This window comes from Ascaphus truei, chromosome 12 (assembly GCF_040206685.1).
Source record: "Ascaphus truei isolate aAscTru1 chromosome 12, aAscTru1.hap1, whole genome shotgun sequence".
Lineage (NCBI taxonomy): Eukaryota > Metazoa > Chordata > Amphibia > Anura > Ascaphidae > Ascaphus > Ascaphus truei.
This window is the reverse complement of record NC_134494.1, coordinates 6,540,551-6,560,896: the sequence shown is the minus strand read 5'-3', so window position 1 is coordinate 6,560,896 and position 20,346 is coordinate 6,540,551. Positions and strand designations below refer to the sequence as shown.

The window sequence follows — 20,346 nt, the reverse complement described above, 5'->3', positions numbered from 1 at the left end:
ACAACATTATGCAAACCTGTTTCAAACAGGTAGAAAAATCTAAATCATTACAAACACAATTAATGGCTCTGCAAATCTGTAATTTGCAAGATCAAATAAACCAAGGTCCTCCCGGACAATATTATAACTCAAACCAGAATCAGGGAAGGTTCGGGTTAGGGGGTAACGGACGGGGAAGAGTTCAGGGTTACAACAGTAGGGCTCGATCTGGAGACTGCCATTATTGCCAACAACCCAGTCACTGGAAGAATGAGTGCCCTTATCATACTGGTCAGGCGATGAGGGCACCAATCCAGAATTACTCTTCCTCCTCGTTCCCACCTGCACAGCAGCAGTTTCAAAATCAGCAGTACTAGGACAGTCTAGAGGAATGTGACTTTATCGCCCCTTTGCTTCCCATTGATCAAGACGGTCCTTATGTTTCCTGTACTATTAACGCTCCAAGGTTGACTGCCTTGTTGATACTGGGGCTAGTCAGTCCACTCTCCGGGTGACAGATTTTTCTTCTTTGCCACTCACTACGCAGGTTGCAAATGCTGTAGGAATATTTAATCAGGTTATACCTCACCCCGTCACTGAGCCCCTTTCAGTAAAATTGAGTCCTATCACTGAGAGACATGCATTCCTGCTCAGCCCTCTCTCCTGTTAATTTGTTGGGACATGATTTATTGTGTAGATTGGGATGTACAATTTATTGCACTTCTGAAGGAGTGTATTTAGATCTGCCTGTCCATAGTGAGAATGCTGTATTGGCAGCACTCTCAACTGTAACTCCACTGCATAAACCAAGCACCCTTACAGATATTCAGAATGGCATTATACTCCAGATCTCCACAACATTGTGGTCCCAGCATCCTGATGAGGTGGGAAAAATTAGCACTGCCCAACCAGTCCATGTCCACCTCAATCCTAACAAGCCACTGCCCTGACAGGCACAATATCCCTTGTGTCCTAAAGCTGAGGCTGGTATAGCCCTTGTCATTGTTTCTCTTTTGGAGCAAGGAGTTATTGTTCCTGTCAGCAGCGTCTGCAACACTCCTATTTTTCCAGTCCCAAAACCTGGTAAGCAGACATGGAGGTTTGTTCAGGATTTGCGAGCAATTAATCAGGCTGTTTTACCTTCCTTCCCTGTGGTCCCAACCCCTGCCACTATTCTCTCCAACGTCCCTTCCACAGCCAATTATTTCACTGTGGTAGACTTATGTTCAGCTTTTTTTTCAATCGCAATCCACTCTGACTCTGTGCTTTTACTTATGGCGGGCAGCAATAAACATGGACACGGTTGACCCAGGGGTATACAGAATCTCCATCTCTTTTCTCTGATATTGAAAAGAGGCCTGGATGTTAATTCAGTATGTGGGTGACCTTTTACTAGCTTTTCCCTCCAAAGACGCGTGTGTAACTGATTCAATAATTCTCCTACAGGCAGCGGCACAGAAAGGTCATAAAGCTTCTAAAGACAAATTGCAATTGTCAGGAATGGGTGCATTATCTTGGTCATGCATGATCTGTCACCTGGCTCCAGACACCTGTCTCAGGATAGGATCCGCTCCATCCTACAGGTGCCTCGACCCACCACCAAATCTCAGGTCCGATCCTTTCTGGGTATGGCTGGATACTGTCTGCAGTGGGTTTTGAGATATGCTTTACTAATGAAGCCACTCCAAAATCTCACCACCCAGAACGTATCATTTGGACTTCTGAGTGTGAAGACGCCTTTGTCACCCTCAGGCAGGCTTTGACTAATGCCCCATCTCTGGGATTGCCTGACTGTGACAAACCTTTTACCCTGAATGGTCATGAAAAAGGTGAATTTGCTACAGGAGTACTCCCTCAAACCCACGGAGGTATACAGCGACCTTTAGCATATTATAGTTCTACTTTAGACCCAGTCGCTGCAGGGCTCCCACCTTGCCTGCGTGCTGCAGCTCACTTGGTTGAGATCTCTGAGAATTTACTTCTCAAATCTCCTCTCATTGTGTTTGTTCCACATGCTGTCACTGCATTACTGTTAAAAGTCTAAAACTCAACACTTTTCAAATGCCGGTTGACAAAATACGAAAACCTACTGATTACTGCAGATGCGAGAAGAGTAGAGCACCATCAAAAACTGGAGTCAGGAGGGGATCCAAATAATCCAAAAAATCTTTATTGGAGTAAAATAAGCACAGGAAAACACCTCCTACTCGTTTCGAACAGTAGTTCTTTGTCAGACCATATTTCTCTACAAAGGTGCCCCACTCTAAACCCAGCTTCCCTCATGTCCACTCCACTTGATGTTTGTGTCTCTTTAACCACTCATCTTCGCATGCCCGGGTGAATCTAAAGGATGTTCCTCTGGGTAACCCAGACCCCGTATTGTATGTTTATGGGTCTTGTCAAAGAGAGATAAAGGGTAACTTAGTATCAGGTTATGCTGATAGTAACCAGCATGAGGTTTTAGAAGCAAATTCTCTGCCCTTGGTTTATTCAGCTCAAGTTGCTGAATTAGTTGTCTTCACACAAGCTTGTGTACTTGCCACAGGTATAACAGCTAATGTGTACACTGATTTTGCTTATGCATTTGGTACTGTGCATGATTGTAGTCAATTATGGAAAAATAGGGGTACCTGCGGATGTAAGGAATCCCCTATCATATATGGTCCATATATTGCTACTTTACTTGATTCTATCCAGCTCCCCACTCGGCTCGCTATTATTAAATGTGCTGCTCACACAACTTCTTTTGACGAAGTCACCTGCGGAAACGCTTTGACTGATAGTATGGCCAAAGCCCTCGGGCTACTACAATATTTATATTGTATATATATATCGACTGCCCATTTTCGGATCACTGATTTTAGTGATCTGCTGTAGCTCAAATTCAAAATGCTGCCCCATATTGTGAATTAGAATCATGGGGACTGGCAGGGTGCCTATTACACCCTCATGGACGCTGACACTCTCTGGCCAGCCGCCTGGTGGCACCAAAGATCATTTTACCTCACCTTGCCAGGGCATGTCCCACTCTGGCAAAGGGGGAATGATTACTGAAATTACAAAATGTTGGTATGCTCCAAAATGTACTGTTCTTGCACAACAATATTGTAAAACATGCTCAATTTGCCAAGTACACAATGTAGGCAAAGCAGTTCAAAACCAAGCAGGCTGCACATCCCCCACCATGGGGGCCAATTGTAAACTTGCAAATTGATTTTATACAAATTCCAAAATGTTGTACATATAAATATGTTCTTGTTGTACTGGACATTTCCTCTGGCTGGATTGAAGCCTATCCCTGCATACATTCAGACACAATTACAGTATGCAAAATACTTTTAAGAGATTTAATCCCAAGGCTTGGAATTTCCTTGACCATAAATAGCGACAGAGGAACTCCATTTCACCAGAATTATTATGGCAAATCTTTGTGAAGTATTAAAAATACAGCAACAATTTCACTGCACATATCACCCTCAAAGCGCAGGCGCAGTGGAATGCATGCATCTCAGCGCTCCAGCCAACCAGTAATTCAACAAGGTTATGAAACTTGGCGCGATCTAAGATATCTAATGCAAGCGCTACCAGGGTGTGAGATACCATAGAGGCCGCGTGTGTAAGTGGCGCTTAGTCAGAAAAAGGTAGCCATGAAAATGGAGAGAGCCCGTATCGCTTAGGACGCGGCCATGCTGTTGCAGCCAACGCCGCCGCTGCAGCTTTTGCGCGTAGGAAGGCCAATTTGTAATCAGGCTTAGAAGTCTTACGTGAAGAAAAGGAAGCAGCCGCAGCTGGACCAAGCCGAGGGTATGGGAAACAGTCGCAAGTCAAGTTGGCAGAGAGCACCGGAGTAATCGAATAGCTTCAGAGGATCCAGTCCAATGCAGTCCAATCCTGAGACTATGTGATAAGCCAAACCATTACAAACGTCAGTTCACCATCGCTACCAAATGAGGGTATCACAGATGCTGAAGTGTGTTATCAGCTTGGTACACCAAGGGAACAAAGGAATATATATTTACACTGAAACACAAAATTGCTTTGAGTTACAGATATATTACTACATTCTAAAACACCTGTTTTGGGGTCAGATGAGCCCCAATAAAATGGATCTATAGAGGCAATCCTGTATATCCATACAAACGGATAGGAGCAATGGCTTAACCTTTATTATGAGAGCCGCATTGCCCCTACTGTCTCAGCCCTATTCTTCTCATTGTACTGATATAAGACAACATTGAATGTACAGCTGCGGCGACGCCGTTATCCTAGTGCAGCTGTAGCGGCGCAACTCTGATAACCGCGGGCAGATGCAGTTTTTTTTTTCTTCCCGGAATATGTTCCGATATTTTAGCGCTCGTAATATTAGCATTTTATTATCGCTGTCTGCAATACTGCAATACCGTCTAAAAACTCAGGGGGGCGTTCGCGAGCTGTTGTCTTCAAAGTCTAATACTTTAGCAGTTCAACCTACAGTAGGTCAGTACACAGTCTGCGTGTGCGCGCGCAGTAATTGTAAATTTGCATATTTATACATGCATGTGCAGTGCTGTACAGTATGTCTCATTTGAACATGTGTATATATATATATACACACATACACAACATTGCAAAGCGTCGTAAGAGCGTTGGATAAGCCATTTTGGCGTTGTAAAAATGAATATAGGTATGCATTGCAGTGTTGGATAAGCCATTCTTTGTAAAGCGAAGCGTTGTAAAACGAGGACTGCCTGTACTGGAATACATGTTGAATAAATGCATACTTTTTATTTTTCGGTGTTATTATACAGTATATATAAAAAAGTATTGTATACGGTCTGAAAACAACTGCATACTGTTTCAGGTTTTCTATGAAGCTCTCAGTTACAGTATTCTATCCTAATCAATAACGGCCACTAAACTGTAGACTCCGGTATGTGGTTTTTTAAATCCGATTCAGCAATGTGCAGGCATTGTTACACAAAGCGATATTATCCATCGAAATCCCTCCATTTGCCGTTTTCCACATGAGAAGACAAAGTTTTCTTTTCTGAGGAAAAACAAAAGTACAAGTTTTACTGTAATGGTCAGTCAGTCCCCTAAAGAAGTTCCCACAGTCAGTCCCACCAATAATTTTCTCGGGGGGCGTCTCCTGTTCACATGCGCATGCGCCTACTGTCGATGTGATGACACGCATATGCGTTTCAAGAAGGTTCCAATGCGCATGCGCCTAGCTTTCCACCAGTTGTTCAGTATCTACTGTAGAAGCTGCTCAGCCAATGATATTGCTTACAGGAGATATTGCTTACAGGAGAATCGCTTGACTGTGCATTGAATTGATATTTCAAAAACAGAATAAAATAATGCAACATTACTCACCATAGACTTTGCCAATCAGCTGGCGCCGAGCCACTGCCAGTCCAGTATTCTTGATTATACACGTAGTTGACAGGTGACAGCGGGACTACTACACCTGTAGTCAGCTGATGAGGCTGGAAATCGCTTAGGTACATGCAAGCTTGCTGGAATCTGTACGCGAAATCCGACTCAGGCTGCAGGTATCCGGGTGGGGACAGACAGCTAGGGTTGCCGGTCACCAGGTTTCCACTGACGGTCGGACCGTTATTGGAAGCCGGTGCTGGCGCTGGCGCATTGCTTGCCTGCGACTGACGTTTCTTAGTTAGTTTTAACATGACCTTTCGCCTTTTGAAGTCTCCATGATCATAGATACGGGAAAAATCCGGTGATGCACACCAATAACCTCCAATAACACCGGGATCAATACGAAAAAAACACGATACATAACTTTTTCCTTATTGCACGCTTCCACACATGAGCATCTGGTGAAAATTTGTAAAAGTCATAGTTTTCGATAAAATACTGATAAATTTGACCAACTGTTGCCATCTTATCATCTGTTGCATTAATCGCGGCCCATATTAAATAAGCGTACGTTCTGTCGGGTTTTTGGAACACGGACTGCGGTGGTGCACTCATGTTGGGACTCTCAGGACAATAGCACCCGAGACACTGTGCATTTATTTTTTAATATGAAAAGCCTAAATTGATACATTATTGTAACTCCTTCAGTACCAAGGCCAATTTACAATGGATCACTGTGGTATTCTTTTAAACACCTGCAAGTCGACACATTACTGAAGCGCATGCGCATTACAATTCATGAATATCTGCCACCTGGTGGATCCGCGAAGAATTGCAACCAATTAAATCCGAACTATTATCAATAAACACATCAACCGCGGGTGTGAATGCAACATGAATGCGGTATTAATGCGGTCAGAATGCGGCATGAACGTGGTGAAGTGCGTGGCATTCGGAAAAAAAAAAAATTAGAGATATTGGAGAATAAACGGGGCCATGGCTGTAAACCTCTTACGTGGGATTTCTTGCAGAGATTGAAAATAAATGGGTCTTTTAATAAATTAGTAAGATTGTATTATGGTTATTTAGTTATATTTTGCAGGTATCAGTCTCATAGTTGCCTTAATGGAATGTATTCAACATCAACCCAGGACACACTTTAAAAGGTCCCAAGCTACAGCACTAAGGTACTGTATAAGCTGCTCAGTTTTTGCGTCTGCTTTACATAATAAAACTTCCCACCTCATATAGAAGAACTCTTCTGTTATTGGACAGTAGTTCTCTTGCACACATTTGGGATAGATATGGCCAGTTATCAGTCTCGTCAGTTACCAAGACCTGGAACAAGTTAACCTCTAGATATAAGTACAAAATATGGTGAATTGGGGAACCCCGTGCGTTTTTGACCCTTTTAGCTCTGCTCCCAAAAGCCCAAATTTGCTGGTGAACTACAAAAAAAACGTGAATTAACAGAAATGTTTCGGCAAATAGAACAGAACATCTTCTAGTCATGTCTACTCATAACTAGTTTTATATATGAGTACATGCAGCCCATGTTAACCAATTAACCAGCTAGCCAATAAATTAACAACTAACCATTTAATGAACTAACCACCACTAGCTAAAGAAAACCAAGGAACGTTTTGTTGTTGGCCAAAACACAGGGGCAACCAGATACGTTTTTAATTGAACTTGTGTACCATATTTATTGACAGCAGAAATAAAATAAAATATTACGCCTAGCATGAGTTCTTTCTATGTTCAACATCTACTTACAGCATAAACAAAACTGCCATAGGCTATTACTTTATTAAAACTAAAATAATAAATGAATCGCTTATGCGGTTACTTCACAATGACTTGCAAATTAGAAACAACTTTTAATATTACAAGATATACAAAAATTGAACGTAACATTTAACACGGGAAAGAAATATTTGATCTCCGCAATATCTCAAGCCTAAGGTGTGAATACACTTTTATATCCTTAAATACAAACAAAATATACAGCTCACTGAATTAAAGAAAATTGTGTTAAACGAGTGTGCCCAAAACGCCTAGTATGACGTTGGGTGCAATTGATGAGCTGATAATTAATGAATAAACAAAAAAGTTGGAAGGCGAGAGCATATTAGTGCCTCCGTCTACCACCTAGGAGCTCATTTATCAAACGCACTCCTGGGCGTTTAAAACTTAACATTTAATAATTGTCCTATTAAAATAAATTCTACACACAGAATATTAATAATAAACACACAATGTACTAATACAGGGAGGGGGTGTTGGGCTAGAGGTGTATATTGCTTTATCATGTATCTGAAAGAATTCAGAAAAGCTAATTAACACCAAATAAAGCCTATGATTATAGAACACAGGATCTCTGAATAACAACTGCTAACAAGACCCTAATCACTATAGCAACATACATGTGTTGTGCGGCATGAGGTGTAGCATACCGATCAAACCAACCTGTATTGTGAAATATAGCACCTGGCAGTATGTTGTTAATAAATACACTGTTGCTTTAAACTGTTAAGTTATAATATTATCCCTGTAGGTGCAACACAATAACATGTTGGTGGTACGTGGATTGACTCTACGCCTAATGACGTTGACATAAACACAGCACACAAATAAATCACCCATATAGCTGATAGGAAATATAAAAGTCTGGAAACAGCTGTGACTGAACACTCTGCTAGAAACATATAAGCAGCATACAAATGAAGCTGTGGTGTGTGGACATGCCGTCCAAATATAATCAGTGCTCATGCAACTAAGTCAGTGGTGGTATAGCTTAATACATAGTGTGCATAACATTAAACCTGCTGATATAAGCACAGAGTAACACTGAGACAGGCACACCCATTAGCCACAGAGTGAAAGGCAGCTGCTATACCAGGACACGAACGCAAATAAAACCGGGTCTGTAGCAGAGACAGAGATACAATGTACCAACGATACCAAACTCTCTCTGATCCCTCCCTGATGACGTCACCACGCCAAACGCCCTACGCGTTTCCCTCCTACACGGAAATTCTTCAGGGGATCAGAGAGGGTTTGGTATCGTTGGTACATTGTATCTCTGTCTCTGCTACAGACCCGGTTTTATTTGCGTTCGTGTCCTGGTATAGCAGCTGCCTTTCACTCTGTGGCTAATGGGTGTGCCTGTCTCAGTGTTACTCTGTGCTTATATCAGCAGGTTTAATGTTATGCACACTATGTATTAAGCTATACCACCACTGACTTAGTTGCATGAGCACTGATTATATTTGGACGGCATGTCCACACACCACAGCTTCATTTGTATGCTGCTTATATGTTTCTAGCAGAGTGTTCAGTCACAGCTGTTTCCAGACTTTTATATTTCCTATCAGCTATATGTGTGATTTATTTGTGTGCTGTGTATGTCAACGTCATTAGGCGTAGAGTCAATCCACGTACCACCAACCTGTTATTGTGTTGCACCTACAGGGATAATATTATAACTTAACAGTTTAAAGCAACAGTGTATTTATTAACAACATACTGCCAGGTGCTATATTTCACAATACAGGTTGGTTTGATCGGTATGCTACACCTCATGCCGCACAACACATGTATGTTGCTATAGTGATTAGGGTCTTGTTAGCAGTTGTTATTCAGAGATCCTGTGTTCTATAATCATAGGCTTTATTTGGTGTTAATTAGCTTTTCTGAATTCATTCAGATACATGATAAAGCAATATACACCTCTAGCCCAACACCACCTCCCTACCCCCCTCCCTGTATTAGTACATTGTGTGTTTATTATTAATATTCTGTGTGTAGAATTTATTTTAATAGGACAATTATTAAATGTTAAGTTTTAAACGCCCAGGAGTGCGTTTGATAAATGAGCTTCTAGGTGGTAGACGGAGGCACTAATATGCTCTCGCCTTCCAACTTTTTTGTTTATTCACTTTTATATCCTGTACTTTAGTGCAGGATCATTAAGATATAGGGTATTATTTGGGCCCTTTAGTTTCATTTAGTTTCTGTTCACGAAAAATAAAGGATATTTAGAATTAACGATAACAATAATTTCTCATTGATGTTAATAAACTGGCTCCACTTTAATTACAGTATGTGACTAATTCCCCTCTTCTAATGTGTCAAAACACACCTGGAAAAGCACTAAAGCATAACAACAGTCGTGCTAACAAAGAAGCAGCAGCAAACTCAGCCAGCATCATCAGTGGGTATGACCACAGCCAGGAGGCTTTAGGTTGGTAACGTCCATGCTCTCCTCATTATCTTTGTGGTAGAATCCGTTACTGCTTGTCACTCTTGGCTGAATCTGAGAACTGGCGCATATCATCCCACTCCTGCTTGGTTTTTTGTAAGGCTTGCGTCTTCACCTTGTCCACTTGTACATATTCCACCTTCTCGTTAGAGGTGACGGAAGATGTGGAGGGCTGAACAGAACATAACAAGTTTCAGATGACTTCACAGAAGAGAAATAAAGTACTTCACAGGATAAGAAAGGTCTCACGATGTTAGCAAATATTTTTGTGTCATACTACAGGCAGAGATTATTGCAAGTGGTGATATTTTTTTAATGGGCCCATATGAGTGTTCTGAAGTGGAGTAGCCCAGTTGTGACCGTATTACCTTTGAGGTGAGAAAATATAGTTCTAATCTGAATACCTGCTCCCTGTATAAAAAAATATATATTTCTGTTGCACACATAAAGAAGTGGTAGACATTTCAAATTTTATTAGAGACCAATTAAAACATGTTGTTTCGGGGGAAAAGAGGAAAAACACTTCTTGAGAAAAGTACTGTAGATTTGTCAGAAATACAAATTAAACAAATTCATCATCCCCCTCTTTCCTTGAAACATTGTGTAGATATTAGTCTCCAATAAATATCTTAAATGTCCATACAGACTAGTTTCTTTGAGATTTGTGTGACATAAAGAAGTTGAATTCAAAGTACTACTGGTTTATATCAATTTAGAAGTGGAGATACAGGTATACCTGTACTAGCTACAACGCCTGCCAATTCCATTCTGTACCTAGTCTGCTGTATTTCCAATCAACGTATGCAAGGCTGCAATTTATTTGACCAACAGTATCAACTCTTGATCAATATCTGCTTCCTGTGTCTGGGTAAATCCCTCCCCTTTAATGGAACTTAAAGCATTGCTAAGTGCTGGTTACCCTACTTCCTACTATGCTGAATATATACCCAGTGACATGACGGATTGACACCGTAGGTGCCTGCTGCTAAGCTGAAGCGCAGGACAGTTACTTTCTACCTGGTATACTGAATATGGACCATAATCTCTGTATATCAAACAAAGCAAACATTAAGAAGCAGGAGCAGCGCTCAGGATCTCACAAGTCTCTTCTTCAGATGGACAAGAAAAAAATCTCATCTTAAACTAGAAAAAGGTTTCGCTACTAGCAAAATTTGTATGAAAGAACACAGATACTACACTTTAACATGAAATCTATCCATATATTCCCTCCTATCCTGGGCCTGGGTAAAAGGGTTAGCTTGGAGCGCTGCATAAACATAGATAACATTTAATTGGTACCTTCCTGTGAGGACTGGGTGAAACTGGCTGAAAATCTAAAACAAGGTAATCCACACTGCCACTGCTCTTCTTCTGAGCGGGGCTTTTTGTGCTGCTAGTTCCGGGAGAGGCTGAAACTGGGGTTTGCTAAAATAAAACACAAAAACCAAACCACAAAATCATGTGCATTAAACACAGAAACACATAAGTTAGTTCCTAATAAAATCAGTTTTCTCCATAATGAGACTTGTAATGGAAGAGAAAGAGAAACTTGGTTCATTTTGGTGGAAACGGCTTCTTTCGACTATATAGAATGCCCCCTCAAAGTTAACAAGGCCTGCATATGAAGCTGATTCCAACAGGAGACTCATTCCCCTCTGTACAGAGGGGATTCTCATTTGTCACGTCCCAGACATAACCAGGATCAATAACAATGATTTGAGAAGTCAATATTGAAGGCTGTGTGTTAAGTCTGATAGACGTCTGTATCAACATTAAGCAATATAGAGCACGGGCCTCAGTGTTGGTGTATCAAAGTATTTGCATCTTCGAGCAGTAGAGGCTTTAGTTATATTGAGTTTACCTGCAGTTATTTCCCCCCATTTCTTGTTAAAACTCACCATGTCTGCTCTGGTGTAAATTTAGTATCTAGTAAAACTGTGTGACATGTATAAAATGTGAGAATGATGGCAACACCATTGTGTGAACAATGTAACTAGTTTTAACTAAGAAAAGGTGTAGTTCCAGGTGACTGGAGAAGCTGAAACATAGTAAAACACAATGAGAATGCCCCGCTTCAGCTGCAGTGTTATTCATCACATAGGTGTTCACTTATATCTGTTATTTATGGACATGTGCGTTTATGGTTTCCCCCACATTTGTACAAGTATATTAGTTTAACATCTACACCGATCACATGCTGAGAATTATGTGTTACAGTATTTTAATTGATTTTAGTGTTTGTTCACTTCTTGATTTTTTTGACCACACAATAAACCATTATCAGTCAAGTCATTTACCCTTTGAGTGCCTCGTTTTTGAGCATTCACAGTATCCGTCTTTTGGTGCTGTATTTCTCTGTTTTTTGCATGATTTGCCGTTACACGGGTTGAATTACACCGGGGCTGCACAGTGTCCCCCAGACTCCGGATTTTCGAGCCCAGATATCCCAGAACCATTTCCCTCACAGGTACGGGTCTCCCCAAGTTGTATTATGTATTAAAATATGTTTTATCATGTTTGGTGCATTTACTGTAAATGTTTATGCCGCCAGCCCGGGCATCCACATAGGTGCCGGGAAGTCTGGATAGACATCGGAGTTCAAAGGAGGGAGGATGTGCAAAGGTGACAAAACCGTTTGGTGGGCGAGGAAGGGCGAATTGCCAGGTCCGGAGAACAAAGGCCACCCTGTGGGGACACCTTTTGATTCTGCCAGACCTAGCGGAGCCTGCCCAGCGGGTGGCAATGAGTTAGCCGGGGAAAAATACAGCCATAGGCGCATTTCCCATTGGCTAATTTTGTATTTCCCACCCACCCGGCTTTTCGAGCCGGCTTGGCACGCCTCCTCCTCTGACGTCAGTCAAAGGACGAGCCCCTATTCCTATTGGCTAGGGAGAGGTAATTCCCTCGATCTGATTGGTCGGTCCTCCTCTTCCATGCTGAACATAGAACAGCGATAGGTATGTAAGAAGGTGTCCTAGTCAGAGAACCAGACGATCTTGTGGCTTGCGTCGATGAAGCGCGGGCGGGATTTTTAAAGTTGCTCTGTTGCAAATAGCAGAGCAACTGGCTTCATTTTTGGAGTTAAGAAAGCCTGCCCTGCAGAGACTAAGTTAGTCGCGAGGTCCAAGTTCTCATTTTAGAACGTAGCAGTCGCGGCTAGGGTTTCTAGCCGAAAAGAGGACCAGAAAGCCGGGAGGATTTTCACGGTCAGAGTAAGCCTTCCGAAGCAGGCGCCCTGCACCTATTTGAGCCTAGTTTTCATCCCCAGTAAGTGTGTATTTCGTCTGTATTTTGTATATTCATTGTGTGTACGCGGGTTTACCCGAGTAAACTTCATTTTGTTCCACTACCTGGTTTTGCCTAGTGAATGATCCCAGTTTAAAAAGTGTTAAAAGTCCTGGTCTCCTGTAACACTCATAAATAACCTATCAACAACTGAACAATTCCTGAGACCATGATCAGGAACAACCCACCAACAATGTAATCATTCCTGACTAAATGCTCAGAAAGAACCCTTTTCTGATTTTGTTCCGCGACTAATTCTTTTCTTTTTTAGCTTTATTTTTTATAAATAAATCATATAAACATATAAATTAACAGCAGGGAGGGAAGGATGGGATTCTTGATCCAGTCTTCTTCAAGGGTGATATGTTCAAAAAGAGGTGGTAACACTATACAGGCATACCCCGCTTTAACATACGCAATGGGACCGGAGCATGTATGTAAAGTGAAAATGTACTTAAAGTGAAGCACTACCTTTTTTCCCACTTTACGATGCATGTACTATACTGCAATCGTCATACACGTGCATAACTGATGTAAATAATGCATTTGTAACCAAAATAAATATAGTAGGCTTTATAGAAAGAAAATCTTTAATGTCAGCTGATTTTTTTCTTACTAGTGCTGGCAGATGCAAAATGGATGAACGGAAAATTATGTAAAAATTATGTCAATTACCCCACTCACTCAATCCCCCCCACAAAATACATACCAAAACCCCCCACCCCTCTAAATACATGTAACCCCACCCCGTAATACATAATAAAAATACCCGCTCCCGCCAATACATTTTAAAAAGACCCCCACCGCCTCAATACATTTTTTTTTTAAAAACACCGCCTTAATACATTTTAAAAGAGCCCCACCGCCTCAATACATTTTTAAAAGATCCCCCCCCCCATACAAAAATCGGGCCGCACGGGTAAAATCATCACATCTCCTCCAACACCCCTCATATCACCACCCTGCGTCTCCCATATATCACCCCCACTGCATGTCCCTCACATCACCCCCCCCTGCATGTCCCTCACATCATCCCCCCCGTGCATGTCCCTCACATCATCCCCCCCTGCATGTCCCTCACATCATCCCCCCCCTGCATGTCCCTCACATCATCCCCCCCTGCATGTCCCTCACATCACCCCCCCGTGCATGTCCCTCACATCACCCCCCCCTGCATGTCCCTCACATCATCCCCCCCGTGCATGTCCCTCACATCATCCCCCCCTGCATGTCCCTCACATCATCCCCCCCCTGCATGTCCCTCACATCATCCCCCCCTGCATGTCCCTCACATCACCCTCACATCATGTCCCTCACATCATCCCCACATGTCCCTCACATCATCCCCCCCGTGCATGTCCCTCACATCATCACCCCCCCTGCATGTCCCTCACATCATCCCCCCCTGCATGTCCCTCACATCATCACCCCCCCTGCATGTCCCTCACATCATCTCCACCCCTGCATGCCCCTCACATCATCCCCACCCCTGCATGTCCCTCACATCATCCCCCCCTGCATGTCCCTCACATCATCCCCCCCCTGCATGTCCCTCACATCATCACCCCCCCTGCATGTCCCTCACATCATCCCCACCCCTGCATGCCCCTCACATCACCCCCCCTGCATGTCCCTCACATCACCCCCCCTGCATGTCCCTCACATCACCCCCCCTGCATGTCCCTCACATCATCCCCCCCTGCATGTCCCTCACATCACCCCCCTCCCTGCATGTCCCTCACATCACCCCCCCATGTCCCTCACATCAACCCCCCCCCATGTCCCTCACATCAACCCCCCCATGTCCCTCCTCCCTTTCTTCCCCTACCTGAAGCAGCGTGCAGGTTGCGGGCGGCAGAAGCATGGCAGTAAGCGGAGGCTCTGAACGGGTTCGGGGGGGGGGGGGGGTGATCGGAAGAGCCAGGCTGGGTGGGGGGGTGATCGGAAGAGCCAGGGGGGGTGGGGGGTGGGGGGTGATCGGAAGAGCCGGGGGGGGGGGGGGGTGGGGGGATGATCGGAAGAGCCAGGGGGGGTGGGGGGGTGATCGGAAGAGCCAGGGGGGTGGGGGGGTGATCTGAAGAGACAGGGGGTGGGGGGAGTGATCGGAAGGACCAGGGGGGGTGGGGGAATGATCGGAAGGGGTGGGGGGGTGATCGGAAGAGCCAGGGGAGGTGGGGGGTGTTCGTAAGAGCCAGGCATTGGATGAGCCGGGGAAAGGAAGAGCCAGGGGGAAGCTGGGGAACTGAAGAGCTAGGGGAGCCGGGTAAAGGAAGCGCCAGGGAGAGGAAGAGAGGGCACACCGCCGCAGCATACGCACGCTGCCCCCTGGTGTCCGTACTCGCGAAGCATGTGTACGTACACAGGGGGAAAGGTGCAATTAAAAAAAAATGTACGTACTTGTGAGTGTACGTAAAACGGGTGTACTTAAAACGGGGTATGCCTGTACTCAAGTACTGGATCAAGGTAATAAAGTTCATGAAAAATAAACAGAAACTCTATAGAGTGGTGGGTGGGGATGTCACTGGATCGTGAGTAATAATAATAGTTGTATTGTGTGAGAAGTCTAGAACATATGCTAGCAATGAGACAATTATTCCTTGAAGGCTAGAGGTAAGTGAGGTAAGGCGCTTCATGCCTGCAGACACTTTATCAAGGAGATAAAGTGTGCTCGAAATGCAAAGGAGAGCTCTGTACCTCCTTTTTAATACGATTTTTTAATAAATCAATCTTTTTTTGACCCCGACACCCTCGGGCTGTGCGCTGCCTTCTTTGTTCTAATTCTTCAAAGGTGAGTCTAAAGTTGACCTCTCGCCTCTCCCAGCAAGAGAAACATATTTCATAAATAACAATGGCTCCGCCTCCCAGCAAGGAACCTAAATTACCAATGAACAATTAAAGAGACCATGCTCAGAAATAACCCACCAATTATGTAACCATTCCTGAGACCATGTTCAGAAATAACCCTTTTAATAAATATAACATACTAGCTTATATACCCGTCGTTGCCCGGGATTTCATTTTCTCATAGGTATTTGTTAGAAATATCTTAAGGTAGCTTTAGGGTTTTCGGAAAGGCTCCATAAGAAAGGTGAAAAGATAAATTCAGTAAATGTTTTGATTATCGTGTCTGATGCTGCTCTGTGGTCTCTGCCGCCCTTGATGTACTGACTGTTTCCGTGTCTTTTTGAAGTGGGGTCTCACGCTGTTCGGTTGTCTCAGTGGGTCGCAGCCATTTTGATTTGTTTGCTTTCGGATGAAGTTGTCCAATGTGTTTGTGTTTTTTTGGAGGCATTTTGAATCCAGCAGACTTGATGAAAAAAGCACTACAACTATAATGAGCAGACTGAATAAAAAACACTACTAAAAATGCACCAGACTGAATCAGTAATCAGTACTACATTATACTCCACACTGAAGCTCAAAGCACTATTTACATTTTCAGCAGAGGCTCTAATAACACTTTAGCAACAGGTCCCACCTCCCCCCCTCCCAGACAACAGAAACGACCGCAAACTAAATCTAAAACCCTGCCCTGACCTGTCCGCTGCTTCCTTGCGAGGCCTGCGAATGGGACGGGGAGGCCATCTTCTCCCCGGAGACCCGCAAAGGAGGTGTCGGAGCGGAGGATATCAGGCCTTCTCGGGAGACTGAGACCCACCGCGGGGCCGTGGACTCTCAGGAGAGTCTCGCAGGGAGGTCGGGTTTGCCACCCACAGGCGGAGTTGACAGAGAATCTCCGGTTGGGGCTTTGACTCGGCAGGGTGCCGCAGCAAAATGGCCACCACTGCCCAGTGACAGGGAGAAGAGTGGAGGAGTGAAGGCAGCACGCCGGACTTGCCTCCTTCCCGGCTAATGGGACTGCCAGAATACACTGCTGAGTCTCTCTCCCCCTGGGTTCCGCTTGTCGGCAGAGTTCATTGTGGGGCCGGGTGATCCCAGTGGAGGTGCACGGGTTGGGGAGGCAAGACACCAAGCTGCTGCTTAAAGGTACTGGCACTGAGAGCAGCTGTATGTCAACTAGGCTCTGACAATTAAGGGACAATAAACATCCTAACACACCAAAAGAGCCCGAATAAACAAAAACATCTGTAATAAAAGCCCTAACAACCAAAGTGGGTGTAGCAAACCCCAGGTCACATCAGAAGGGAGTCTGGGCACCAATTTGGCCCCACAGCCAAGAGAGCGCCAACCCCCCTAAAATCAACTAGTTGCAAAACACCATCTATAGACTATAATCTACTAAACTCATGGAGCCCACCACCTATTAAGGGCATGTGGAGGGGGAATGAGGATGTGATGCAGGGCCATGCGACCTGAGGCTGCTTCGCTCCAAGGGGACCCACGTGAGCTTCTCACCGTAATGAGAATCTCCTAAAAGCAACCCCCAAAAAATACAAAGCTGCATTAGAGGAATAACCATAATCATGCCTTCTCCAAAAACTAAAAAAACGGACGTCCCAGAAATCTTTAAAAACAAACGCGTATCGAGGATGTCGAAAAAGCCCTTCGATGGACTAACCAGAGATACTATGATAAGGGCAACAAAGCTGACAGACTATTGGCCAGTAAATTAAGAGGGGTACAAAAGAGGTCCCAAATAACTGCGATCAAGAACAGGTCAGGTCACATATTATATAATGACAGACACATTGCGGAGGAATTCACCAAATTTTATACCAAATTATACAACCTCAGAACCCAAGAGGAAAATAATAGAGCATCAAGGCTCATGGCAGTCTCGAACTATTTAGATAGCTGCAACCTCCCATCCTTGACAGAGAAGGAGAACGAGACACTTAATGGGAAAATTACAAAAGAGGAATTGGCAGATGCGGTAAAAACACTAAAACTATCCAAACCCCCGGCCCTGATGGATTCACGAACGCCTACTACAAGAGGTTTCTCCCGTCCCTATCTCCTTACTTGCTGGACTTGTTCAACTCCTTTATGGAAGGTGACCCCATACCAGCATCGATGTCAATGGCTAACCTAGCAATAATCCACAAAGAGGTGAGAGACCCAATGCAATGTGGGAGTTACCGCCCCATATCGCTGTTGAACAACGACCTGAAACTATACAGCAAAATACTAGCTAACAGATTAAACCCCATCCTACCCAGACTTACCCATAACGAACAAGTGGGATTTGTCCCGGGCCGTCAGGCTTCGGACAACACCCGCAAAATTATAAATATAATAGACCACATTAACCTTACAAACACCAAGGCAGTTCTCCTGAGCTTAGACGCAGAGAAGGCGTTTGACAGAATCAATTGGCTATTCTTAGACAAAACCTTACAAAAATTTGGCTTCAAGGACTCATTCCTAGAGGGGGTCCGAGCACTGTACCAAAATCCATCGGCAGCAATCAAACTCCCGGGAGGCACAGTGCAGAGATTTCCAATAACGAATGGTACAAGGCAGGGCTGTCCTTTGTCCCCTCTCCTCTTCGCCCTGACGATCGAACCCCTGGCGGCCAAAATAAGCGAGAGCATAAACATTCAGGGCGTACCAATTGGAGATACAAATTACAAAATCTCGCTTTTTGCCGACGATATAATACTGTCCCTAACCCACCCTCAAACATCACTTCCCAACCTTCATAAAGAATTGGTGGAGTTCGGCAAAATTTCGGACTACAAAATTAATAATGACAAATCAGAAGCCCTACATTTAAATGTACCAGAATCGGAAGTTAATTTACTGAAACTGAACTTTAATTATAGATGGAGTTCCTCATACATTAAATACCTGGGAGTGAATGTATCAGGGAACTACCAATCACTGCACAAATATAATTACCCGGCTCTATTCGGGAAAATTAAAAAAGATCTGGACAAATGGGAAGACTACCAGATCTCATGGATCGGAAGGATGATCTCGGTAAAAATGAATATACTCCCCAGATTGTTATACTATTTCCAGACACTCCCGATCCATGTTCCCAGCCCTGAACTTAAGAACATCCAGAATAAAATGTTTAATTTCATTTGGAAGGGCAAAAGGCCCAGGGTGGCCAGATCGGTCCTCCTGACGTCAAGAGGAAGAGGGGGCCTGGGTGTCCCAGATATCACAAAGTACTATTTAGCGGCCCAGTTGAGGCAAGCTGTAGTGTGGAACGCAGACCCGGGTCTCTATTGCTGGCGAGATATTGAATCCCACTACGTAAAAACGCCTTCCCTGCAGGCCCACCTTTGGTGCATAGACAAGGGGGATAGACCACCCCGTAGGTTCGACCTTGGTGCCATCAGACACACCTGGGAAGTCTGGCGGAAATGCAGATCAAAGTTTAAACTAACTGCTCCAAGCTCGCTGCTTACTCCGTTCCACAACAACCCCCACATCCCCCCAGGATGTGAACCAAAGCAGTTCGACTATTTCCGTCTGAAGGGGGTTAGGGTGGTCGCCGACCTACTGAGTGATGGAAGGCTGCTGAACTTTCAAGAATTACGAGCAAAATACAAGGCCCCAGAACTGAGCCCATTTAAGTATCTCCAAATTAGACATTATCTCCAAAAATTGTCCCCAAAATTTGAGTATCCTCCCCTCACCAACTTTGAGAGGCTTTGCCGAACTGGCACACATCAAACATTGATCTCAAACATATACGCTGGTATGGAGAGAACAGCAGGCCCCTCCACTCACGACTACATGTCCAAGTGGGCGGCAGAATTAAGTATAGACATAGATAGATAAGACTGGGAGGATATATGGGACGCTGCTTCAGGAACTTCCATCTGTACCACGACAAAGGAGAATATCTACAAAATCTTGTTCCACTGGTATCTTACCCCAGTTAGATTGAAGCAAATCTACACCCTGGCCTCAGATCTATGTTGGAGAGGCTGTGGACAGAGAGGAGACATGGCCCACATTTGGTGGTCATGCCCAAAAATCCCAAAATTTTGGCTTTCTATTCAAACTTTAATCCGAGAGGTAACTAGCCTCACATTAGACCTAGATCCACTGACCTTCCTCCTGGGCAGGCCAATAGAGGAAATTGACCGCCCGGTAGGAAAATTAATCTCCTCCATCCTTACCGCGGCTAGGTGTGCTGTGGCATTCTCCTGGAGAAAGATCTCTCCCCCCTCCATTCAGGCGGTTAAGAGAAGAATAGATGACGTAATGCTTATGGAACGTCTGACGGCGTTTCTCAAACGCAAGACTGCAAGTCATTACAAAATATGGGAACCCTGGGAGGTTCACTGACACCTAAGCGAACCCGATAGGAGACACCATGATCACCCAGACCACAGCCTGAAGGATGTTAGGGTCAGCGGGGCGGGGAAGGCTCACCCTCTCACCCCCCCCCATCTCCACACCCCCTCCCCCCCATACCCTCCCCACCTCCCATACCCCCCTCTCTTTTTCAGACCTCTCGCTCCCCTGGTCACCCGGTGACCCAGAGGTCGAGCCACCCTTGGCGGCACCCCCCCCCCTTCCAACATGGAAAATCAGAA

General features: G+C 44.4%; 2 protein-coding genes across 3 annotated transcripts in view; both read right to left on the bottom strand.

Annotated features, from left to right (window-relative positions):
- The window catches only part of LOC142464336 (uncharacterized), an 898,100-nt gene that overhangs the window by 51,111 nt on the left and 826,643 nt on the right, over positions 1 to 20,346 (bottom strand). The window lies entirely within an intron of this gene.
- LOC142464289 (GRB2-associated-binding protein 2-like) overlaps positions 9,325 to 20,346 on the bottom strand; it is a 79,948-nt gene continuing 68,926 nt past the window's right edge. Inside the window, exons 12-13 of the mRNA XM_075567758.1 lie at positions 10,901 to 11,026; positions 9,325 to 9,773 (exon numbers count right to left, since the gene is read on the bottom strand). Coding sequence (XP_075423873.1) covers positions 9,630 to 9,773; positions 10,901 to 11,026 — 270 coding nt within the window. The 3' untranslated portion in view covers positions 9,325 to 9,629. The remainder of the gene's footprint in view (positions 9,774 to 10,900; positions 11,027 to 20,346) is intronic.